General features: G+C 50.6%; 1 protein-coding gene across 4 annotated transcripts in view; it reads right to left on the reverse strand.

Moving 5' to 3' along the window:
• Nucleotides 1-25,066, reverse strand: part of AGRN (agrin) — a 218,377-nt gene extending 193,311 nt beyond the window's left edge. Inside the window, exons 1-2 of one of the 4 annotated variants that reach the window (XM_044996508.1) lie at nt 24,963-25,066; nt 10,981-11,242 (exon numbers count right to left, since the gene is read on the reverse strand). In XM_044996508.1, the coding sequence (XP_044852443.1) occupies nt 10,981-11,047 (67 nt within the window). In that variant the 5' untranslated portion in view covers nt 11,048-11,242; nt 24,963-25,066. Of the gene's footprint in view, nt 1-10,980; nt 11,243-24,018; nt 24,573-24,962 lie in introns of those variants that run through there. The other 3 variants (XM_044996506.1, XM_044996505.1, XM_044996509.1) reach the window with 3 other exon arrangements.
• Between the last annotated feature and the right edge of the window lie 1,451 nt (nt 25,067-26,517).

A 26,517-nucleotide genomic window follows, 5' to 3' on the forward strand; every position in this document is an offset into this window, starting at 1 on the left:
AAACAGTTCTTTCTCTCTCCTGCTGATAATAGCTCACTCTCCTTCGAGTGTGCATGGGAACACCCATTGTTTCAGTGTGTGTGTGTGTGTGTGTGTGTGTGTGTGTAAAATAAAATCTTCCTACTGTATTTTCCACTACATGCATCCGATGAAGTGGGCTGTAGCCCATGAAAGCTTATGATCAAATGCATTTGTTAGGGTACGTCTACACTTACCGTCCTGGTCGACGCGGTGAGTTCGACTTCTCGGAGTTTGAACTATCGCGTCTGATCTAGACGCGATAGTTCGAACTCCGGAAGCGCCGCGGTCGACTCCGGTACTCCACCACTGCAAACGGCAGTGGCGGAGTCGACGGGGGAGCCGCAGAGTTCGACCCCGCCGCGTCTGGACGGGTGAGTAGTTCGAATTAGGGTACTTTGAATTCAGCTACGCTATTCACGTAGCTGAATTTGCGTACCCTAATTCGAACCCCCTTTTTAGTGTAGACCAGGCCTCAGTCTCTAAGGTGCCACAAGTCCTCCTGGTTTTTTTTTTTTGGTTTTTTTTTTTTTTTTAAAGAAAGAGATTCCAACACGTCACTCCTGCCGCTGTTACCCCCTCCCTTCTATATACACACACAGACCAATTAGTGCGTCTACACCAGCGGTCCCTGAACTTTTGAGGGTCACACCCCCTTACATCTGTTCACGCCCTCGCCCCCTTTGAGCTGGGCTGTGGCTCAGGGGGGTGGAGCAGGAGACAGGGACAGAGGTAAGTGGGCCAAGGCCGGGAACAGAGCTGTGACCAGCGGCCGGGGATGTGGGCAGGTGTGCGCCAGGACAGGAGCCAGACCCATGGCTGGGGGCCAGACTGGAGTACAGCTGGGGTCAGGGAGGGGCTGGTTGGTGCTCCCTTCTGCTCCCATAGGGGCTGGCCTGGGGCTCACACCCCCCCCCCAGATGGTTCTCCACACCCCTCGGGGGGACGGGACACCCTACACTTTGGAGACCTCTGTCTATACAAACCACTGCCATCTACTGGATGGGATCAGAATGCAATGGTGTGTCATGGGCCCTGCACAGTTGGTGGAGATGCTCTTAACTCAAGTGGCAGGAACCTGGATTGCAGAGCACGAGGATCAGAGCTCTCCCCAGACGGTGCGTAATGGCAACAAGTGGCCCTGCAGCGGCAGCCAACACGTCTTAGGTAGCTGTAGATTTGTTCCAGCAACATTTAGAGGAATGTAAATGAATGTGCAGAAGTGTCTGGCTTTGTTTAGTGAGTTGTCTAGCCAATAAGGTTTTTTTTGGTTTTTTAAACACAGTTCTGGCACCTAAAATGTGCCTTGGATAGTAATGCTCTTGTGCAGAGAGATAAGACAGCAAGTAGACAGGGCTCTGGAAGTAGGTTTACATGGGAGCAAATATAAGATTGCAACACTTGGGTGAAAATTCACAGCAGTGACTGCATCCCCAGTGGGGATTCAAAGACCAAATGCTGTTTTCAGGAGTAGCACAGAAAGCAACGCCAAACACAGCATCCGCAGGGATTAAGCTTTGGACCTGCAGCATAAGAAACTACGACCTCTGCCACTTGAGCTAACACAACAACAACTGCTAGCAGTAGTAGGCTCCTATCCTCTGTGAACCAGCCACTAGAGGGGGCTGTAACACACTTAGCCCATGTTACAAGAGTCATTATTGCTTCAGAGCATCTGGAACCTACAGTGGTGACTGCAGGACTGAGGAGATCGGTTCCCTCAATATGATAAATAATGTGATGTACAGATGAGTTGCACTCACATTCCACCCCCGCAGAGAGACAGCAAGCATACACCTCCTAGTACAGCAGCAGCAGCGACCAGTCAGTTTCAGCAATTTCTGATGCAAGGTACAGTTCTCCAAAGCCAACTACTCCCAGGAGTGCGGGAGGGCGAGGGGGGAGATGCCAGACTCTGGAGCCTGTTGGCGTTCCGACTGTCAAAGGTTTACTATTAACTTCAGCAGGAAGGGATTTTTGAGCCGGCCTTGACAACACAAACCGGGGTGACAGCCTGTTGGCAGGAAACAGGAAAGAACCACTATTTCTTTCCACTCCCGATTTCCCCTGGAGAGCAACTTTGCTTTGATGGCCCACTCAAGCATTGGATGTGTGTGCGCGCACACACACACACACACACACACACACACAACTGTTCAAAGAATTAGGGTTGAAATATTTCACAAGCCTGGGAAAAAGCACCACAGGCAACAGGCTGTCACGAGAGAGTGCCATAAAACCCAGCCACGAGCAAGACCCCTTTATGACCTTAGGCCAGTGGGTGCTTCAAGAGGAGAGGACTGCCTTGAACAGGGCCGGCGCAACCCATTAGGCGATGTAGGCGGTCACCTAGGGCGCTAACATTTGGTGGGTGGCAACCGCAGCGGCAGGACCTTCCGCTGCCTCTCTCGGGGGCAGGACCTTCCACCGCCTAGGGCGGTAAAAAAAATTGGTGGTGCTCCTGGTCCTGAAGACAGATTTTAGTGTGGGATGGGGACTGAAGGGGGGCATGGAGTTCTCAAAACCAGACCCGTCTGAAAGGTCGACAGCGCTTTTCCAGCCAGACCCTGGCTGCCACTGCACCAGCAGCGTATGCTCCTGGCCGTTGCTATTCATCGGGAGCTCATGGCTGGTGAGAACATTCATTGGCCAGGAGAGCATCCCCCATGATTCTGCAAGAATTCCATTGCCCTCCCAGGGGGATGGGATACTGGTCCAAGTCTCCTTTCAGAGGGTCGTTTTATGCCGTCAGTACTCCACGGAAACCCCCTTTGGATTCTGTGCAAGAACGTAAGAACGGCCACACTGGGTCAGACCAAAGGTCCATCTAGCCCAGTGTCCTGTCTTCGGAGAAGGAAGGGGCTGCTCAGGGAGGAGCAGTGGGGAATTCACCGAATAATGCTGCTATTCCACACTCTGTTCCAGTCACAGGCACCCTCCCTAACCAAGAGCTTCACATCAAGCAGTCTGATTTCCAGCCACTTCAAGTTACCTGCCTGGTATATTTTCAAGGGAGCAGCTACATTGATCTAATGCTCAGAAGGATGCTGCTACATCAGCTGAGCATCCATGCTGCGTCCCTCAACTTTCCATCCAGGCTGTAACCAAAATGCCTGTCAATCCAGGTAGAGGGTGGCCATTTCCCCCCGTCTAAGGGCCAAGGAGAAGAGATGCAGGAGTACAATTTCATCTGCCTCCCAACAGCCACAAGAGTCAGAGGTGGAGAGGACACCACAGATCATCAGAGCCAGGGCCCCATTGTCAGGAGAGCTTAAAGAAGTCCCGAGCAGTGGGACTTCCCTTAGGAAACCCCATCACTTTGCACGTGGAAGCAGTTTATCTGTAGGTCTGAGAGCTCTTTACAGAAGATGGGCAAGTAACAATCCCTCCATTTCCCCAGCTGTGTGGGGGGGTGGGGGAAATCCGTTACTTCTCAGTGCCCAGACAGTTACTAGTAAATGCAGGAATAGAACTTGTGGGTCCTCATCCCCAACCTTATGCCCTATCGACAGGCCCACACTGCCAGCACGCTCATGTCTGCTCCGGTCCGATCTCTCTCCCCATCAAAAAGTTTGACAGTAGTTTGTAGGCACCCCCTTATTTTCATCCCCTTCATTATAACTCCCATGTATCACCCTAAATAATCCTGCCTCTTTGGTGTTGGACCCATCAGCTATGCATCCTGCCCCACCTCCCCCCCACACACACTTCACATCCAGCTTTGTCCATTTAGCCTGGGTCTAACAGTGCAGCAAAGGAGAGTGAAAACAGACAATGCTCCTGTTCCAGGCAATGCCATTACTCTGAATGGCACACGAGGCCATCACTCCGCAGCCCAGCCCAGAGCTGCTCCGTCCTGCACAGAGGCCGGCTGGAGGAGTCCAGCAGCCAACAGGAGGGTACGAGACATCTCAGAAAAATCAGAGGCCAAGAGTCTGATTCAGAGCCCCCGATGTTGCCACTGCCACTCGACACTAATGAACCACAGTCCAGTCCAGATTGGAAGTTCGTGATGTGAACAAGCAAAACAAGCAGCTCACGAGTCCGCGCATCAAAACCGTGCCATCTCCGCAGCAAGGATTTTAAAAACAGCGGCTGGGTCATTAACTGAGCCGATGCCACACAGACAAGAAGCAGGATGCTCTCATCCTGAGGAAGGGCAGGGATGGGGGGAGTGAAAGTGGAGGAAGTTTCTACAGATCAGCAGCCTCCCACGCAAGCTTCAAAGTTCCTGTGGCGCTTCTTACACGAATCGAAGCGCCCAAGCTGCTGCAGTGAGCCCCCGTGAGGAAGCTAAACTGATTCCCCTGGGGAACTGAACTCGGGACTCTCAGTGTTAAATAGCTACGCCTCTATGCTTGGGCTAAAGAAGTAACTCTTCTGGCTGGCAGCTGTAGTACACGCTTAGCCACTCCTATGGACCAACCAACACCAGGGGACACAGACCCCATTCTGCTTCTGTAGGTTCCAACAGCAGAGGATCGAGTGGCACTTGGCAAACGTAAGCAAAAAAGGGGTTAACCCAGTGATGGGGCCGGGGGGGAGTCCATGCACCTAACCCCAAGCCTTGCAGTAAGTGGCAGAGTGGAGACTGGAACCCAAATCTCCAGACTCCCCATCCTGTGCTCTAGCCACTAGATGATGTTACCCAAGTGACTGTAAGCGCAGATGGTTTTGTTAGCAGAGAACTCCGGAAAGAACGCGATCCTCTGGGGGAGGAGTCTGTTTACGAAGCAGAGCTGGGTTTTAAGCCCCCGAAAGCAGGACTGATCCACTGCCAGAGACAGAGACTCAGGACCTCGCCCGTGAACGAGACCCCACTTCCCTTCTCCCCCAGACCCAGCCCTCTCACCCCCGGCTCGGGGACACAGCAGCCCTGGATGCAGGACGCCGAAGGGAAGGTGCCCCCAGGATTTCACAGTAGAAGATTCTCACAGCTTACTGCCCTTTCGCAGCTGCTGGCTAACTTTCTCACCCTCCTGAGGCGGAGGTGGGGGATGCTGTTCTCATTATCTTGAGCCCAAACCAGAGCCAAGAGGGGGAGGAAGGACAGCTTGAAGGAAAAAAACCCACATCCAAGCCTCTCCAGGCCCCTCCTCCCTGCCCTGACACACAATAAGAGGCCAGGGAGGGATTAGAAAAGAGAAATGGGTCCAGAGACGGGGGAGTTCTGCAAAGAGAGCGGATCATGGGAAATGCCCACACCCCAAACGCACTGCGCACTAGCCCCATGCCAGCAATTTTCTTGCTAGAAACAGCCCGCTCTGCACTCCTTGCAAGCTCTTTAAGGAGACTGAAAAGCAGATTTTGCACGGGCTGGTTTACAAGGACAAAACCTCTCAGAATTAAGGAGAGGGAGAGGAAGGAATAAGAGTGAACAGGAAGAGACAAAGAATGATACACAATGAGGCTTTAAGAGATGCTTTCAAGGCAATCCAGCTTCAGAGCAGCTCCCAAGTCAACCAGAAACCTTTCCGGCCAATCCAGAGCAAGGAAGGTTTGCAGTCTCCGGGGGAGTGGAGTTTGCTCTCAAAAGCGAATACGACAGCTCAGTAGTTTGCTCCTCAGCATTAGCTGCAGACACCTGCTGCCCTCACTTTAGCTGAGGGTAAGGTCAGGCTCTCCCGCATCAGGAAGTGGCTGCTGCAGGGGTCTGGAGTGGCTAGAGCAGAGGACTGGGCCTCAGGACACCCAGCTCTGCTACGCTTTGGCTGAATCACAAACTTTCTGTAGCCCTCTCTCCAAACCCCGCCCCCACCAGCCCAGATCTGAAAGATGGTGAAGAACCCAGTGTAAAGCTGTGCTCCCGGGGCATAATTCGTTTGTAAAGACCCTTGAGTGCCACACGCAAAGGACACTATGTGCAAAGCGTGTGCCAGGGCGGAGAACCGATCAGAAAGGAGGTGGGAGAAGAAATTAACCACGCTATCACTTTCTGTTCAGCTTTCCAAGGGAACAAGACACATAGGATGGTGCATGACTGCCGTACCCAGTGCCATCAGGTTTAATTAGATATCATACCTGCAAAGCTGATGTACATGATTCGGCCCTGGTTCAAGTCCCCATCACTAGTAAAGCGATCTCAGCCCAGGCAAGTGCACCAGAATTAATGCAAGTCATGCCACCTGCCAGGCAATTTGTAATAGCAGTGCTGGATTCACATAGCCAGGGCCCCAGAAGGCTTGAATCTGAGCTGTCTGTGAGGAAGGAAGTTCAGTGTGGAGGCAGCACGCAGACGATACACAAAAAAAACCTCTTGATTTTCTTAAACCGAAGCGGTGATCAAAGTGAAATCCGGATACACATCTGGGGAAAGGTCTCGGGGAGGTGGGGGTCAGTTGCTGAGCTCTCAAAAGAGCAGGGAGAAAAAAAAATCATAATAATCACACCTAGCACCTTGCTTAAGAGAGAGAGTCTGCTGGATCTGCCCTTACAAACTCCAGCACACCGGAAAGTCTAAGCAATGATTCCTACTTCTACCTGCCCAGTCCCAGGTTAGCTAACAGATCAAAGAAATTGATACAGCAAGGCCGTGGGCTTATCAGACAAGCCATTCCCCTAGGAGAGCTCACCCAGATTTACTGAGGCGCAAAGGAGAACCCACACTCCCCGCCAGAAGTTGGTGCACAGTTACAAGCAGTCACAGCCAGTCGGTCCTTACTTCCCATACACTCTGTTTAGAGAGTGACCCCAGCAAATGTCCTCGCACCTGGCACTGACGTAGTCACCCCCTTTTGATCTGAAAACTGGCTTTTTGAGACCGTTCTGTTTCCCAAATATGCTTGGAACCTTTTCATTTTGTACCAGTACAGAACAAAAAACATTTAGAAACCTTGAAAGTTGCTGTGAAACAGGTTTGTCACCCTCTGGACCGGGCTAGATTTAACCCTGTTATGGGCATATCCTGGGAGGAGAGCCCATCTGTGCTACAACTGAGTCCTTCTGATGCTCTTATATCTGTAGAAGATGGGACTAAAGCATAGGAATTGCGTGTGGACTCAAAAGTCCCTGTCACGGCATTCCCAGCCCACGCCAGGCAGCTACGAGGTACGAGTCAAACTGAACATTTTGCAGGCTCCAAGAGGGACTTCTGATTTGGGTAGAGTTTGGGACAAAAAGCCATGGTTTTATCAAGGCCAGATTGTCCCAGGCCACAGCAAGCTAGTTACTGTACAGCACATGTAATATTCCAACCATGGCCTGACTTTCAGACACTGACAGACGAAAAGCAAATCAGCCAGGTGAAGGAAAATTGCTGGATTTCCCTTTCCCAAGAGAGTGGTGTACCTCAAACTGCTGTAGGGTCTGCTGAACACAAAGACAACTGACTGCAGTGTCATTATGCACATCTGTGCTTGGTCTACACAGATGTTTGACCTCTCTGGCTGAGACATCAGCGCTGTGGTCACCTGGTTTTTGTTCTTTCCCCAGCATCACGCTCAGGAACCGGGCCACTTCTCACTAACTCAATCCTGCCCTGTATGGAAATGCTCTCCAGTCCCATCTTACAGCCTTTTCTCCCCTGCCCAGCCCACCCCATGGTCCCAGTTCCCCAAAGCAGTTAGCCATGACCACATCTCCACACACCAATAGCTCCCCTGTGAGCCATCAGGAAGAGACTCTTAGTTAATTGGTTGAACCGCTTGTTTCCTTTAACTGCCTAGAAAACTGGAGTCCGAGACAGAGTCAGCTGCTACCTGGCCTAAAGAAAGGATATTCTGCAGAATGGGATTTGGATCATATAGACCCAGATCATGGCTACATGCAAGAGATGGTCAGTGAACTTAGATAGGTTCAAGCTTTAGTGCCTTTAATGCCCTTCTGCACTAAGTGTGTTGCCCATATTCAGGTTCAGGACGGCTAGGGCTGCTGTATTTTCATTTGTCAGAGTTTATACTTTTAGTCCACCTCAGTGAAGGTTGCTCATCGGGCTACTCTGACCCTCAAGGGGAGGCGCGAGGCATCAGAATTCAGCAGGCCCTTTCCTTGAAGCTTATCTACGTGTTTGGATGTCCAGGTTCAGTGCGAGCACTTCCTGGCAGGAAGAGAAATCTCTGGACTACCATAGCCAGTTACTTCCAGCAGTGGAAAGAGACTTGAAGTTTTACTCTCCTAGGACCAGGGGCAGCAGCTGGGAAAGGTTTCACTATGGGCATTAGGTCAGATTGTTCCAGCCAAGGCAACTTGGGACTCTTTTCTCAAGAGAAAAAAAGCAGGAATGGATCATACCAATACACGGAGTCTATGTGAAACGCTGCTCTGGACCTCTGGTACTAAGCAAAACACACCCTTTACTGCCAATCTGTCCCTCTGCAGTGTAGGTATTGGCAGACTGGATCAGACCCAGGCTCCATCTAAGTCCAGCGTCCTGTCTCCAGAAGCATCCAACAGAAGGTGCTCTTGAGGAAAGTTAAAGAACCCCACCTAGCAGGTGGAGGATAATCTGCTTCCAATTTACATCTCATCCTGATCTCCAGTTGTTAGAGACGGGCTTAAGCCCTGATGCACAAGGTTGAATATCCTGTCCAAAATTTGTTAGCAGTAACTTACGAAAGTTCACAAATGGCAGCCACTCATAAGTTACATAAGAACGACCAAACTGGGTCCAACCAATGGTCCATCTAGCCCAGTATCCTGTCTTCTGACAGTGACCAATGCCAGGTGCTTCAGAGGGAATTTACAGAACAGGCAATCTAAGTGATCCATACAGTCATCCACACCCAGCTTCAGAGGCTAGGAGCAACCAGAGCAGGGAGTCGCATCCCTCACCATCTTGGCTAGTAGCCATTGATGGACCCATCCCCCATCATAATTCAGTAAGTTAGGATTGAGAAAGTTGCACCAACATGGACCTTATGGGGTGGGTGAAGGACAAAGCAGATGGTCCAGACAGGACTTTCATTTTCTCAAGGGCCAAATATCTTTCCTCCAAATGTCTTCTTCATCCTCTTGAGCAGGGGGACAGGAGAGATTAAGGCCCAGATCTTTAAGGGCTATTTAGGCTTTGCAATGCCTCACTGATGTCCAGAGCCCATGTCTCATTTTCAAAATGAACTTTATTGCCTAGGGCACTTTTGGAAAGAACACTTAGGCTCCCAAGTCAGGTACACGTGGCAAAGCTGAGCCAAGCGACACCTTTAAAAAATCTGGGCCTAAAGGGCTAAGCAAACCAAGACTGGGAATGGTGAAGAGAAAGACTGTCCTAGGTATTGGATCAGTTAAGAAAGGCATTGAGGAACAGGGCAATTTTTAGCCGGGAGTATATACACTGCATAGGGAATACAGTGGGTTGTACATAACCACTACTGGACACGCCCAACCGTCTCACTCTCCATGTTCCAGTCCTCCTACAAAAGCCACTTGCACTTCTGTTTCACCAGCCTTCTCGGCCGTCCCCACATTCTCAGTCACTTACTCCTCTATAAGCATTCACAGCTGCAGGAAAGGGTTCTGCCCTTTCCTCCCTACCACCAGAAAGGAGGAAGGAGCTGATCCATGTGTTTATCTGTTGGCTCACACAGAATTCCTGCGTTCTTTCCCTTGTTTATTCATCTGCTCATAGGACCGCATGTGTAATATTCAGACCCCAACTGAGAGGCTTGGGGTCAACGTACTTCCCAGGAACTGGGAACTCTTGCCTTGAACATTAACCCAAGGTAGTTGACGAACGTGCACTTACTGGGGGATTGGAGAAGAGACACTCTCCCTGCCCCTTGAGAGATTTCTGCTGCCCTTGAAGCAAGGTTCTGCTCCAAGCGATGCAGCCTGGATTACACCTTCCCTCGAGAAATCTGACCTCCTCACCCCCCGCAGATATTTAGAATCATAGGACTGGAACCTCAACAGGTCCAGTCCCCTGCACTGAGACAGAACCGAGTATCAACACCACCATCCTTGACGGGTTTGTCCAACCTGTTCTTAAAAAACCTCTAGAGATGGAGATTGTACAACTCCCCAGGTAATTTGTTCCAGTGCTTAACCACCCAGACAGTTCGGAAGCTTTTCCTACTGTTCACTCTGCTGATCTGAGCAAAGAACATGTCTGCTACTTGCACTTGCTAACACTGGTCAGTCAGAACAGCTATGGCAGACTATGATTAATTCAAGTTACAGCTCATTCATCAAGCTTATTCACCAGCTTTAACTGTTGGGCCAAGTTCTTCCCTTTGTACCTATGTATGGAAGCTTTGTTCCCGCTAAGGTTACAGGAGCCAGAAAGAAGCCAGCTTGCTTCTCAGATCCCTGTCCGAGTTTGCAGGGATGACTTAAGTGAACAAAATTACGAAACGGAGAAAGTCTGAACCAGAGTCATGGTACGCCGACATAACTTGCGTTGACCAACGTTTGTAGCGTAAAGTTAAAATGACATTGCTTGGCTCCATAATGATTTTAACTGCTACTTCCCAGAACAGGGCTTCTGGTCATCAGCCATCCACACACAGTTAGCTGATGAGACGGTATCAGTTCACAACAGCAGCAGCATTGCTGCCTTGGGACTACATAGGACAACAACATGTCCAGCCCATTTGACCAGTAGGGTCAACAGTGACACCATTTCACAGATTTACCATCGCCATGGCTCAGAATAAGAAGTGGCCACAGAGCCAGGACTTGACCTATTGTGGCAGAGTACAGAAGAAAGACCCAGTCGAAGGGGTTTTAAAAAGATACCAAGATTTACAGGCTCAGGTTCCTCCAGCAACTCTGACTCCCAGCTGGAAACCGAGGAGTTTTATAGAGGACTTTCCTCCCCAGAAGACTTTGCAGGGAAGGGAAGTCCCTCCCCTCTGTCTCTGGGTGTTTGACAGCTCACCCAGCCTATCAGCTCTCTTTCCCTGGCTCTGCAAGGGCTTCACCCCGTCACACCAATGCTGTGGTTCTTATCGTACAGAGGCACAAAGATAGCCAGCCCTGCGGGGTGGGGGGAGAGAGAGAAGGGGACATGCAAGGAGCCAGCCTCACCTTCCACACAGTGCTCCACCTCTTCCAGGTTGCGCAGGGTAATCCGCATCAGGCTGGAGTTCAGCATCAACTCGTTCTTGTGTTCGGGCCACAGGTAGTGGGGGGCAGGATTGACAAAGAAAATGCGGGTGTCCCCCGTCGAGACCTGGTTGTCGCAAATTAAGGGGTCCCCGAAGCCACTGATTACCACTTTGTTCCCACCGTCCAAGAGGATTTTGTGCGTCACAATGTCTTTGCCTTTTAGGTACCGCCAGACTCTCACCTACAGCAAAGGGAGAGAAAACACAGGAGGTCCCAGTGTGAGAACACAACACTGCCCTGGTCAGAGCGCGAGGGCTAGTGAATCTTCATCAAGCCCCCACGAAAGCTCCAGTTGAGAGGAGTAAGCAGAGCTTATAAAACCTCAGCAGGAGTGAATTTCATGAGCAAGCCCACACGTGAGCAGTAACACGTGAGTGAGGATTGATCCCCGTGGGCATTGTCCTCTCTCTACCCAAACTGAATTCATCTCTCTCACACACACAGAGCCTGCCGGGGGGAGTGACAAAGCCCATTTTCAATCTCTCTTGCCACAGAAGCATTGCCAAGAGTGCAAGAGACAGACCCTCTCCATTCCCCAGGTGTGCATCAGGTGCAGGTGTGACTGACCCATTACAGGGTCGCACAATGTATTTCAGTCCCCTGGGTCTGCCATTGCTGTCCGCTCCCAACCAGGCGGAAAGTTGCACCAGCCTCTTTCTGCGTCCCCAGCCCACGGCTCCTGCAGTAGTTTCTTGCTCCGAAGCAGTATCAGGATTCAGCAGGAACAGCTGCCCCGACTGCATCCCACTGTCCTGTCCTTCCCCAGCATCCCAGCAATCATGCACTGTTCATTAAGTAACATTCCCGCAGGGAGGGGGGAGAACCATCCTCATCAGCAAGACTGTGGCACGGCTTCCCTTCCCCACCCCTAGTACCAATACCAAGGAAAGGCGATGGCCTGGGATGGAAATGGAGCAGCTCCAGAACTGGGTATGAATAGGATCTACCAAATTCACAGCCAGAAAAAAATACGTCACGCACCGTGAAATTTGGTGTCCCCCCCATGACATCTGGTCCTTTATGTGCTTTTACCCTATACCATCCAGATTTCACAGGGGAGACCAGCGTTTCTCAAAACTGGGAGTCCTGACCCAAAAGAGTTGCGGGGCGCGGTGGGGGTCACAAGCTTATTTTAGGGGGATTGTGGTATTGCCACTCTTACTTCTGCGCTACTGCGTTCTGAGCTGGGTGACCAGAGCGTGGCAGCTGCTGAGGGTCCAGCACGACAGCACAGAAGTAAGGGTGGCAATACCCTACCACGCCATTCTCTGTGCTGCTGCTGGTGGCGGCTGCGCTTTCAAAGCTGGGCCCCCGGCCAGCAGCCACCGCTCTCCAGCTGCCCAGCTCTGAAGGCAGCACCGTAGCCTGCAGCAGTGCAGAAGTAAGGGTAGCAGTTCTGCAACCCGCCCCTACAATAACCTTGTGACACCACACACACACACACACACCCCTCTACACCTTTTCGGGTCAGGACCCCTAAAATTACAGCACTGTGAAAGTTCAGATTTAAATAGCTGAAATCATGAAATTTATGATTTTTAAAACTCTATGACCGTGAAATTGACCAAAATGGACAGTGCATTTGATAGGGCCCTAGGCATGAATACTGCCAGCTGACCTGGTCACGGAGGTATTCACTGCATCAAGATGTTGGTCTTGTTTCATAGGAAGCTGTAAGTGGGGGAGAAAACCAGTAGGAAGGGAAGGATGATGGCTCCAGATAAGCCAATTCTCAGCAAACACTTGAAGCTGATAAGAGACAAAGCCAGGGCAGGACCAGGCCTGGGAACCAGAAGATGAAAGACTACAGCAGTTAGAAAAGGGACTCGCTCCCAAAGGGTGGGTAGCCACTCGGGCCATTGGGCAGGGAAAGCCGACAGAGGTGTCTGAAGGAGTTAGGCCTTCCTCGCATAGCCTCGCTGGAAGGGCTCTAGGCAAGAGACACGCAGGTAGGCTGGACTTTTAAAATTTTCTCTCTACATGCTTTGTTCCTACTGTTTAAAAAAAAACAAAACACGAACACGTTGGTGCCAGGCAGCTGGTGGATCATTGCCTAGCACTCCCAGAGGGAAGAACTGCAAGTGTCTGAACCCAGCTGGCTCGCACCCAGCTGTAGCCCAGGCCCAGCGTAAGAGTGTTACGGGAAGGTACAGGCACGAGGAGGATGCTCAAGAAAGAGCACTCAGGCCCAGCAACCATGACAAGGCCATTTGGGGTTCTCGTTCCCATTCAGGTTACAGACCCCTCTAGGGTGGTGCCTGCCTTGTATGCCTGCAAAGCTCCATGCACATCGATTGTGCTATATAAAACAACAGCGTCTGAGCCATGGGCAGAGTTAGCCCCAGCAAGCACGGCCTTACAGTCCCCAGAGGGGAATAGAATAGGCACAGTCAACCTGTGGAACTCCTTGCCAGAGGATGTTATGAAGGCCAAGTCTATAAGCGGGTTCAAAAAAAACTAGATACGTTCATGGAGGACAGGTCCAATCAATGGCTATTAGCCAGGATGGGCAGGGATGATGTCCCTAGCCTCTGTTTGCCAGAAGCTCGGAATAGGTGACAGGGGATGAATGACTTGATTACCTGGTCAGTTCATTCCCTCTGGGGCACCTGGCATTGGCTACGGTTGGAAGACAGGTTACTGAGCTAGATGGATCTTTGGTCTGACCCAGTATAGCTGTTCTTATGATGGGTTGGTGGGATAAACGTCAGCAGCAACAAGAAAATGTTGCCTCCTGCTCCTCTCCACAATGCAGATGCCTAGGGTTACACATGTGTGATTGCCCTTCGAGTCGCAGCAAGGTGCATCAGTGGCGTAAGAATTCACCCAAGGCTGAAACTTGCCAGAAAAGGTATCAGCGTTCAAGGATCTTAGGTTGTTTTGGGGTTTTTTTTAAAGTGCTTGATACAAGCTACATACCCAGTCTCCTTCCCTTCGGCCCTGAGCATGCCTAGCACCGCTCTGCAATCCCCTTGGGAAGGATACAGAAACCAACGTAGGAGGGAACATCCAGCCCCTGCCTCCTTTTCTGCTTTGGCCTTTCCTTGGGCGTCAGTTGGCGGAGTTACGTTATAGCATCCTGCTTAGGAGAGTTTCCTTTGCAACACAGGCAAAAAAAAAAAAAAAAAAAACACAACCACCCTGCCATGCCCTGCCTCTGCTGCAGATGGCTTCCACAGAGCCAGCCTCAGTGATATATTTATTGCATCAGGCCATGGTTAAGGTATCTGAAAACTTTAAAAACTTGGTTTCACCCAATGTAGTTTGAACCTTGATTTCCTGGTATGTCTTCCCAACGGCTGGCTTTGAGAGCAGGCACCCGGCAGCAAGGGACACTGAGAGCTGCCACATGCAGCTGGCAGAGCGACAGACGAGAATGTCAGTCACATCTGCCCTGGTTCTGCCCATGACTAATAAGGGAATTATGGTTCACAGCAGAGGGTGTTATACTTGATTGGATGCTCCCAGGGAAATCAGATCCATAATTGTCCGTCTCCGGCTGCTGTGCATGCAGGGGAAGTCGGCTGGCCTGCTGCAAACCCAGGCTGCCAAGTTAACGAGAGAATGGAGGAGTAACTGTCCGATGCCACAATTGGCCTCCCAAAGGGGAGTTTTCAAGTTAACTCCTTGTCACAGGGAATCTCCCTTTCCTAGTTGAAGAAGACACTGTACTGGGCTATCGCTGAAATATTTCCCTGGGAGATTTCATACATTGCACAGCCTGGTCTCTGGCATTTTCTTCTCGGTCTGATCTGCAACACTGCTTCTGAAAAGACAGTGCGTGCGCTAGAGACAGTGACGCCCCCAAGCCGGGGAGACAGCAGCCTTGACCAGCTAGAGAAAACGGTCTCCATCCATTCCAGGGATCGTAGCTCTGACGCAGGAGCATTGAGAGCGTGGGCAGAAGAGAGTTGGAGGGGGAGAAGTGACTAGTCCCCGCTCTGACAAGGGAGCAGCCAATCAGGCAGGGGAAGACAGTGTTCTGTTTCAAGTGACAAGAGGCATTCCTATAAATTGTTACAGGAAGCCTGTGCTGGAAGCAGACTTTGCTGAAATGTTTGGATAATTTGGCAGTAAAGCACAGCTCCCCTCACTCATCTAACTCCAGTAAGGAAAACAAACCGCCTGGCCGTGAGACAAGGGTTTATTTCTCCCCGTGGGAAGACGGGATCTTCTACCCCAGAGATAACCCAGCAGCCAGCAGATTCCCCACCTCATCCCACGTCCTCCAAAAAAGGAGAAGAAACCAGCCGAGCAAAGTAGATCTGCGAGCAAATCAGAACAAGCTGGGAGCTCAGTGCGTCCCTGGTGCTGTGCTCTCTCCTTTTCGAAACTGCTCCTAAAGAAACGCACGGGGCAGAGGGAAGAGGCCAGGATAATGGGAATAATTTACTGCACACCATGGGGCGGGGAGACAGGCAAGTTCCCTGTCCATTGCCCAGGAGTTCAAGGTCCCCTTGGTACTGCGATTCCCTCCGAAGGGAGCGGTCAGGAAGCACAGAGCTCTGTCTATGTCATAAGAGTTCATCAAGAGATCTGCTCAAGGGGGAAGAGAGCAGCTTGCTAGCAAGCGTATACATTGTGGCTCTGTGACTGCTCCAGACTGCCCGTGAGCACAGTCAGCCCTCGCTTTTCCCCATGATTCCCGCTCCTCTCCGTGTTCTTTCCGCTAGGCCAGCCGCCAAGAGGTCAGTCACCTGCTTTCCACGGCTGTCACAACTCCCCTAGTGAGCTTCAGAGCATGCAATATTAAACAGTGCAGCCGCGGGGGAGGGGAGGAGTCGGCAGGCAAGAGGCTCTGAAAGCCACCCTCCGAAATGAGACCGTAGCTATTTACATCAACAACGTGGTCTAAAAGAGATCTGCGAGGTTTAAAAACTGGGTTCATGCCCCTCCACACAGATGACGCAAGAGAAAGGCTTTCCGGCGTGACAGCACTTTGCACCCTACATCTCAATGTGTGTTCGAAGTGGGCAACTGCCATGCCCATTTTACAGATGGGGACACTGAGGCACTGAGCAATCAGGACAGTCTTCACAAGGTTACAAAGCAAGCCAGCGGCAGAGTCAGCAAGAGGACACAGGAGCCTCAACAGCCAGTCCCCCTGGTTCATTCCATGGCACATGGAAAGGGGATCAGAAACAGCTTGCTGGGGAGTGGGAACAAGAGAAAAGCATTGCTGCTGGGGAGGGCGAAACACTGAGGCTGTCAGCAAAGACCCTGACTGCCCCCTTATGAGAAGCATCTGCCATTCAAGTGTCAGAGTAGTTCAGACCCCTGGTGTAATGCACAGATCCCAAATGTGAAAAATCAGGAGAGAGGGGAAATAAAGTCCTATGAAGGGGTAATAGGGTCCTATAAGACAAAGTCCCTAATATCAGGATGTCTGGCCACTCTATGCTGGGTTCATTTCTGCTCCTGGTTATACAGATTGCAACAGAGCACTTACCACCAGCTCTGGATGAGGACCTAGCAACCACAATCCAACCTCGAGACTGGACCACCGACTGCCCTGCCCACAGCTCATACCAAGCACAGCAGCTGCCTTTGGGGCAGGACCACCCACCAAAAAGCGCATCATCCCAGGGCCTCCCGCAGATGCTTCCGGGTCCAGTGCCGAGGCCCCAGTGTGGTTTTAATCTCACTCTCGTGATTTCTTGGGGCCAGACTCGTGATTTTTGAAGGCTCGGAGTCAGTGTTGTCAACAACCTTCAAGGACCGTAGTGGTCTAGAGGCAGGTTCAAATAGTCTCTCTCCAGCCAGGTCTCACTCAGGCAGCCGCACTCACTGGGAACAAGGAAAAGGGGATACACAGGATGCATCTTTCAAGGAGGCTAGAGACAAGCTGTCCCTACCCTGCAGAACATGCCCCAGGCAATTCCTCTGTTCCAATCTGCTTAGCATCAGCCTGTACTTCGAGATACTATTGCAATTGACACCTTCTGAGACAACCACATCTCAGGAGTGCACAGAGGGGCACTCAGGTGTGGCGAGTAGATGCTAGAAGAGATGGAGGAGCTCACCTTTGGCTTTTCCACAACCCCTGCTCCAGTCACATGCTCTCCCTCCCACTTCCAGGTCTCCTGGCTTTAGGGGACTTTAACACCACTTGTGCCAATGTTAATTTATGCCACGGTAAAGTAAGAGCAAAGATTTACAGGGCTCAAGAAGCCCTTCTCTGGCCCCCAGCAGCCCAACCTAAAGCTGGAGTCACACTTTGCAATCTTCAGAGGCGGGGGGGAAAAAAAGGTGGACAAGCAAAGCAAGTGTTGTCGGAAGCAATTTTCTCTGCCTGACTCAGTCCTGGCAGCGACCGGCTTCAAAGTCCAACTGCTCAGCTGTACCTAGCCCGGCGGCTGCGAGCCCTGTCTTGAGAGTGTGATGGCAACCAGCCAGTGAGCAGCTTCACCCGGCGAGCAGGGGTAACGAACAGGCAGCTTTCCTCTCTTCGGCTCGTACCGGAATCCCTGCGTTCGCACCAGGAGAGACATCTGCGCACAAGTGCTTCTCCGTCTCATCGGGGAGCAGATAGGGGGCCGTCTGCAACACCAGCTCAGGTGAGGGCCAGGATGCAGAGAGTTAAGGAATGCAGTTCCCTGCTTGCATCAGATTAGTGCTGGTCTGAACTCTGTGAAAGGCAAAGGGGAGCCTCCCAATTCCCTGCCAGCCTTCCATGCTGCAGGCTAGAGGGGTTGTTTTTTTTAAGCACTCGGTGCGGCAGCAGAACTGCCTGTGGTTACACTTATCCACAGAATCAAGTCGAGGCATTTTCCTAAGCAGCACCCACCTCACCCCATTCTCATCCAGCAAGAGTAGCCTGCACTGGCAGAACCCCCAGGGCAACTGTCCCCCCCCCACACCCCACACTCCCCAGAAAAGTCTCAGCTTCACTAAGTAATAACTCACAAATGTGGGGGGAGGGGGAGAGGGAAAGACACCGCTTGTGTTGAATGGTGAACAGACATTTTCACCATCAGGGCCAGAAAGCACTCAGCTTTCGCTTCACCCTGTGAATATATAGTCAGACAGGGAGGCCCTGGCGTTCAGGTTGCTGCACTAAGCAAGGGAACAGAAGCCAGGGGCGCTTTCTCCACTCCTCCTCGGATGCAAGAGGCACCACAACTGACAGTTACCTGAAGGGCATCTCATTCATCATCAAATACAATTAAGGCTTCTTCTCCGGTGACTCGTTGGCTACACTGAGAAGAAAAATGCCCAGCATGAGAGAAGGAAAAAAAAATAGGCTAAAGCTAACTGCCAACCAGAGTAGTTAAGAGGGCTCCTCCTCTTTGGCCAAGGAACGTGCAGAATACTGGGCTCAAGAGCGTGTTCTCAGGGGTTTCCTAAGGGCTGGGGGCGACGAGGGTGCAGCAGAAACAGCACTTTTATTTGAGAAACACTTGGCAAAAAAGGATTTAAAGTGAAATGCAAACTAGAGGAAAAGGCACCTCCCCAAAGACCAGGAAATCCTTCCTGCCATTGGAAAGTAGAGCCAGCTCCGCAGGCAGCTGAAGCGACTTGGTCTCAAACCAGACTAGAGAGATTCCCACACAACCGCCAGGAACTGCAAGGTTCTGCGGTGGGTAGAAGTTTCTACAGAGACACGACGCTTCCCGGGAATGAAGCTTTTCAATCCCATGAGCCGGAGCCGGGCAAGGGCTGGGAGGCGGCAGAGTTATTGCTTGACCTCAGCAGACCTGGACAATGAAGGGCTGACAACACCGGCCGACGTCAGCGCTAGCCAGACTCTGTGCAGGGTTCCACCTGCACCGCTCTGCCAATGCCCCTCGCCCTGACCTGCGGCACCACCCTGCTTTTCCATAGCTGGCACGCTTCAGAGCGGAGGGGCAGTCAGGCCACACTGAGGGCTTGTCTACACTTCCAGCGCTGCAGCTGTGACACTGTAGCACTCAGTGAAGACACTATTTACGCCAACTGGAGAGCTTCTCCTGCTTCCTTCCAAACCCCTGAGCAACGTCATTACACCGACGTACGTCTGTAGTGTAGACTAGGGGTATGTCTACACTACCCGCCAGATCGGCAGGCAGCGATCGATCCAGCAGGGGTTGATTTATCATGTCTAGTCTACATGCGATAAAGCGACCCCCGCTCTCCCATCGACTCCCATACTCCACCTCCGAGGCCTAACCTCACTCAGACACATTCATCATTCAAATCCAGGTCTCCCCACAACAGCACACATTGCTTGGAGGTAACAGGGCCCAGATACTTCCCAAGGCTTCCTATGGGGCTGGATCCCAGCTAAGTTTGTTGAATGGAGCATCTAGCGCACGGATGTCCGGTCAAACAAAGACACGAGAAGAAGATACATTTGAGAACCAAGTGGAGAAGGCGGCCAATACATGGGCTGGAAACAGATTGAAACACGCCAGGCACAGAAAGAATAGCAATGCCCATTAGCCATTAGGAATCTCCTCAAGCACTGTCTTGATCTCGGGCCATTGCTCAGGAGCAAAGTCTAAAGGAAACAGAGCTAGTTACTGTGCCCGAAATACCAGCCCCTTCTAGGGAAGGAAAGATTCACAGGCCTCAGTGTTAATGCAACAGTTTGCCTGTCTGGCCCGTCTCAGATTGTTAATCTCTTCAAAAAGCAAATTAATGGCCAGCAGTGATTTGAGGATGTTTATCTAACACTAACTTTAATTTCCTCTATCAGTCCTAACCTGCTTATCTCTGTATATCAAAGGCTTCAACTTTGATGGTTAGAGTTTAACCAGGGAGGAATGATACGCTAAAGCAGCAAACATGAGAATCTTCTCCGGCTATTCCCAGGCCTGCTCTTCACAGACCACCCAGCACCCATAACATTCGCTCTTCTGGGCATGTATTTAAAGTAACTCATACCACAAACTAGGCCCTTACATTTCTTCTTGCAATAAGAAAAGCTGCCATGAACTAGACGTGGGATTTCAGTGGGAACCCTGGGAACAATTACTAGCGACCCTTTAATAAGGAAAGGGGCAGGCATTTTCTTGCTAGCTTAGCCAGCAGAATCACTTCTGCACCTTGGAGATTTTTGCCCTTGGTTATACCTATGCACGTCACCGTGCATGGCTGTAGCCAAGGGCAAAATGTGGCCAGTTGCAATTAGACAGATTCAGAAGAGGGCACTTCTTGAAAGACACTTACACACAACTGAATTTCAGCAACAACAAACCAAAAAACATTTAAAAAAATCAAACATAGGTTTCACTTGAAAGTATTTTAAATAAAGATTAAAATAAAAAACAGGCCAATAGAAACAGCAGCACTGCCAAGCTTAAACATTTAAAAATTGAGAGTCGTGCCAAACCAATGAGATTTTATTTTGAGACAGACAGACAGACTTGGGGGTTCTTTTTTATTTGCCTTCTGGCTTTCAAGACCCCTTTCAAGCTTTTCCTCTGCAGCCATGAGGGCTAAGAACTTACTGAAAAAAACTGGCGTCTCACATAGCCACTTGATTTTAGCAGTTGGGATTTTTTATTTATTTATTTTAAAAGAAACGTACCAAATATGATCAAGTCACAATTGCTGGCAATACTGCCAAACCGAGATAACATGGGCATTTCTGGTGCAGATCTGAGATCAAGGTTTTGGGGGTGGATCTGTAAGGTCTTTGGGGCTGAAAATGCATCTTAGTAATACAAAGGGTTCCTGTTTGGGGTCTCTGGGTACTACTAGGATGCCAATAAATCAGTGGTATCAAATAAAATAGCCTATATAAGCAGTGCTCGTCTCGTGTGTCTGTTGCCGCGGCCAATATTACATCTGTAACATGCCCCCATCCTCCTGAGCATGCTTATTCCAAGCTGAGTGGGATACATTTCTAGGTAGTTACTAAAAATAAAAGCCACGCCCAACAGACCACAGTCCTCCCTGCATCACCACAGCTCAATCATTCTCATAAGAACTGCTATAGCAGGTAAGAACAAGGGTCCATCCCGCCCAGTATCCTCTCTCTAACAGTGGCCAGTACCAGAGCTTCAGGAAGGCAGTTGGAGTGATCCACCCCTGTCTTTCCCTCCTGGCTTCTGGTCATCAGAAGTTTAGGGTCACCCCAAACATAGGGTTGCATCCTTGACCATCTTGACTAATAGCCATTGATGAACCTACCCTCCATGAACTTACCTACTTCTCTTTTTACTTTTGGGCATTACAACATCCCATGGCCAGGAGTTCCACAAGTTAACGGGGTGCTGTGTGGAAAAAAAGTATTCCCTCTTGTTTGTACTAAACCTGCTGCCTATTAATTTCATTGGGTGAGCCCTGGTTTTTGTGTTGTGGGAAAGGGTAAATAACACTTCTCTAGGCACTTTTCCCACACCATTCATGATTTTATAGCCCTTTTTAATGTCTCTCTTCCCCCCCCACCCAAAAAATCTCTTTTCTAAGATGAACAGCCCTAATCTTTTTAGTGTCTCCTCATATGGAAGCTGTTCCATACCCTTGATCATCTTTGTTGCCCCTTCTCTGAACCTTTTCCAGTTCCACTCTATCCTTTCTTGGGTGGGACAAGAAGTACTGGACACTGTATTCAACGTGTGGCTGCACCACGGATTTATCTAGTGGCAGGCCGATATTTTCTGTATCCTTTTACTACTACTTCCTAACACTGTATTAGCCTGTTTGATCACTGCTGTGCATCGAGCTGAAGTCTTCAGAGAACTGCTGTATCCACAGTGACTCAAAGGTTTCTTTTCCAATCCAGTGCCGGGTGCTTGCAGCAGACACTTTGAACAGTATGTGCAAAGGGTCCGGCAGGAGAGCAGCAGAGGAGGTGGGACTGTGAGAGTAGGAAAGTAGGAGTGAAAATTAAGAGGTTTGCTAGGGCCTTGCACCCATGAAAGGAAACCTGGATTTTGCTCTCCTAAAGCAAAGCCATTGGTCATACGGCTGGAGGGGGGAAGGAGTTGGGGAGTGGAGGCTTGGAACATTTCCTCCCTCATCCCCTCTGCTTTGATTATGAGCCTTTGGCACTGGCCCTCCTGGTGCCTTGAGGCCACCCAACTCCCATTCGATTGCATTTGCCCCAGCCTGCCATAGGACTCTGGTTGCTTTCAATTAGGGTGACCAGATGTCCCAATTTTATAGGGACAGTCTCGATTTTTGGGTCTTTTTCTTATATAGGCTCCTATTATCCCCCCACCCCCTGTCCTGATTTTTCACGCTTGCTGTCTGGTCACCCTACTTGCAATTGCTTATTCATTTTTCACGTGCCCACGATGTGCTAGACACTTGCAGACAAAAGTCCCTGCACTACCCTGGAGGGTCTATGATCTAATTGATCAGACTGGGGGGTAGGGAGCATGGAAGGGTCGGGGTGCAGGTAGAGCAACACAAATGAATGAGGGTACAGCGGAGGTCTTCAATTGCTACAACTGTCCAACAAGGTTGCAAGACACCTCCCCAGAGATCCGCTGGGTACTCTTCCCTAATGCACCCCATCCTTCCCAGTGCTTCTCTCGCCTTCCCCACTGGCTGACACCTCCTGCCACGGTACCAGTATTGGCATCATACTAGGTCCCACTAAGACAGACCCGCTGGTTAACTCCAGGAGGTTCCTCAGTTCTTTCCAGAACAGAAGGCCCGATTGAAATGGGGAAAACGGGAATGGCCTCACCCAGGTATCTGCATTTTAAGCCACCGCCTTAACAAGAAGAAAGTAGTGAGTCACTGCAGAAGGACTCCCTTCCTGGAAAGGGTTAAACTTTGCAGCATGTTTGCTGACAACCAGGCGGATGGCATTTCAGGTTGCTCAGTGCTGTCTTAGCTTTTTAAAAAAAAACATAGCCAGAGGCCAGATTCAGAGCGAAACAATAGCTTGTGCTGAAGAAACTCAAGATGCTTTTAGAGCAAACATGGAGATGGGTTCACTTGCACACAAGTACCTACAGCAGCTAGTTTTAAGCCTTCCAGACCAGAAAGTGGAGAGTCACATTCAGCCTTAAAGGGTGGGGGAATCCTTTTAAAAGCAGCCTTTACAGAGTCCCCTTGAAGCAGTTTCAGCTTTTTTTTTTTTAAATCGTGCAGTCTAAAAATATATAATTACACACTTAAGCCTCAATTCATACAATAAAAAACACATGTTCTTGCAGAAAAAGGAACTTGTTCAGATTTAAAGTTTTACTACCGCACACATTAAAATAAATATTGGGAGAGTGGTTTCCAGATTAACTTTCCAGGAACTGAGATTTAGAGGGGGGGATTTTGCTGTTGCTTTCTTTGGACGGCTGCAATCTGAGAGAGTTCACGGTTTATTTAACGCACTTGTTAGGATTTGAAGGGGGAGTTGAGAAAGTGCAAAGAAGGGGCCAGATTCTCCTCCGTGACACTGGTGTAAATCAGGAATAACCCTACTGGAGTCGATAGATTTACACCGCTCTAAGGGGGCTCGGAATCAGTGTGTTTCTCCCCAGACTCCAGGGAGTGGAAGATGGGAGACAGAAGGGAAACAAGGAACAGCCCAGAAGCGTGAAATTGACCCAGGCTGATCCATTTCTTCTCGCTCCATTCCCCACCGCGACTGCTTCCATCTAACCCATATTTTGGGGGAGGATTTTTTTTTAAATGTTCCTTCAATTTAAAAACCCCGTAGATCTAAGTTTAGCGAACAAAACCATGAAGAAGGAGAAATTACACGGCAAGGAAACTTTTTTTTTTTTAAGTGAAAGCCCCAAGTTGCCCACAAGCGTGTGTGTTTAGCTGGAGCAGAGCTGATGCCTCGCTGGGCAGGAATCCCCCCAGGGCTTATCCCAAGCCCCGGGTGGGTGTCGGGCTAGATCCTGCCCAGCTGAGGGGAAAGCAACAAGTGGAGGAGAGCTGGGGGTTGGGGGGGGAAGGAAGCAGGTTTCACTCCGGAGCGGCGAGGGGCCGTTTACACGCTGCCCCTCGCCCGTTTATCGCAGCCCCCCCACCCCGCCCAGGGGGACGTTGCTGGCCCGGCCGCCGCGTTACCTTGCAGGAGTAAGTGTGATGAACCGGGTCCATGTTCATGATCTCCTCCACCGTGCCCGTCAGCACCACGTTTGCCTCTTCCTCTCTCCGCTCCAACTCCCTCTCGGGACAGCCGCCCGAGCAGCCCCCCAGCCCCACGGCCAGCAGCGCCAGCGCCCAGGCGGAGAGCCCCGCAGCCCCGCTCCGCCTTCCCCCCATCGCCGCACAAAAGAAACCGGAGCGGCTCATCCAGCGGCGAACAAAACCCTCTTCTCCCCCCGAGGAGTCACCCAAACTGCACCGGGGCGAACAAAGCAGCCCGGGCGCGCCCAGGGGAGGTTACTTGGGCTCCAGCGTGGGGCAGGAGGAAAGCAGGGGAGAGACCCCGGAGGAATTGTTGTTCCCCCCCAGCTTTGATCAGGGAGAAATGTTCCTTCTCCTTCTCCTCCTGCCTGCGCCCGGCTGGGAAAGGCTGGAGATTTGCATGCACTCTGAATTGCTGATAAGGCGGGGAGGGGGGCTGGCAAACCAGCCCTGCTGCCTGCTCGTCTCTTCGCTCATTGCAGGGCTGGCGAGAAACGCCACCCCCAGGAAACACCCTCCCAGCAGGTTAATGGCTAATCGGGCCGCCAACGTGCTCGGACTTTTAAAGGTGCAGGGAGCTGGGGAGCGCGAGCGATCCCCGGGGAAGTGGCAGGATTGTGTGTCCTTCCCTTTCCCCTCTGGCTTTGGGGACCCCCCCCCATGTCACGGTCACCCTAAGTAGGCAACGTGAACTAGCGCCCGCTTCCAGCAGGCTGCGCCTGCCTGACTCCCCCCAGGCTCGGGACGAGACAGACCCGCCCTCGGGAGCCGGGTCACTCATTAACACAGCCGCTCACAGGCTCTTTCCCACGCACCTGGGGCCCCGCAGAGGGACTCCCTCCTCCCCCCCACTCGAGCTAATAATAATATTTGGAGCTGACCTGTCTGATGAAGGGTGGCAGGAATTTGCATGTGTATGGAGCTGGTGTTCATCTGCCCATTTCAAAATGCCTTTCAAATGTAGAGGAGCCTGATGATGATGAATATGGTACAGATGCGGGTGGGGAAACTGAGGCGGTTCCTGGCCTGGTGTTCAAAGGTGCTGCAGGTGCTGGACCCCTATGGAAATAAGACTGAAAGTGACTTGTCCAGCAATGCACAAAAAGGCAGTGGCCTAGCAAAGCCCAGGTCTTCGGAAACCCACTCTGTTGCTGCAACCCCTAGAAAGCCCACGGTCGGGTGGGATGGCTTGGGTTTGCCCCTGGAGTATTCTCCGTTCTGACCTTCTGCCCTGGCTTTCTCCATGGATTAGACAGCCATTTTTCCAGATGTCCTTAGCAATTATTGCAAATATAAAATGAAAAGTTAAGTGGCACCAGGGGAGGGATGTTGTTTCTTTCCTCCATAAATTAGCCATCCCCGGGGTGTTTTACAAGGGGATTTCACTTGCTGGCCCTAAACAAGTCATGCTGGTGACCTAAGGGCCAGGAGGTGAATTATTGAAGATTGGGTGGATTCACAACCAAGTCAATACTGGGGGGGGGGGGAAGGGGCTCAGAAATTGACATGCCGAAGTCAATAAAAATCAGTAGGCGGAATTGTTAAGAAATTCCAAGCCCACTCTGAAAATTGCAAGCCACCTCTTCTTTCCTGGGGGCTTCATGCAATTCTGTTTATGCTGCTTACATCTGAAATGTTACATGTCTTGATTCTTTTTTCCCCCCTTTCCTAAAACTTAACCAAAGAGCCAGCAATGTAACAGTCAACCTTAAAAAAATTAAGTAAATTAATTCCTTGTAATTCATTAAATTAACATTGTAAAAACCAAGACCCTCTCCTAAGTAAAGTGTTTAGCCTAAAAAGGGACAAGTGCCAGAGATTCCATGAAGGCCCCACCCCCTAGGCCCTATGCCCTAGGACCTCAAAGTTATCCAGGCACCCAACTCTCACTGAAATCCCATGGAATCAATAGGAGTTTGGCACTTAAATACCTTTGAGGATTTTGGCCTTGCCTCCTGCCCCTGTTAAAACCTTAACATCAATAGGTTACTCTCACAGAAGGCGCAGATCTGGGTTCCGTTTTATTCAAAGCATCAAAGTTTGGGGAAGGATCGAATAACACAATTCCACTTTTGGCCTTTGTCTAGGAAAAAAACCACTCTCACCCATAAGGCCGGATTCTCCAAAGTGATAGTGGCTTCCATCGTGACACTTTTCTAAAGGGCCCGGCCCATAATGTGCACCCAACTGTGGGTGCCAAGAGCTTCTGAAAATTCTGGCCATACCGTAGCCTGCATTGTACACACCTGGACCTTGATCCTCCAGTGACCTCCATGCAAGACATAAGGAACCCATTGTGTTGGGATGAGGCACCAACAATCTCAGAGTTCCATCCTGCACCAACTACAAAGCTAATAATATGGTTACTAAATTTGTGTTTTTTTCCATCATCATAAAAAGCAACAATATTCGTCCCCCATGGATTGGTTTATATCA

Source organism: Mauremys mutica, chromosome 21 (assembly GCF_020497125.1).
Source record: "Mauremys mutica isolate MM-2020 ecotype Southern chromosome 21, ASM2049712v1, whole genome shotgun sequence".
NCBI lineage: Eukaryota > Metazoa > Chordata > Testudines > Geoemydidae > Mauremys > Mauremys mutica.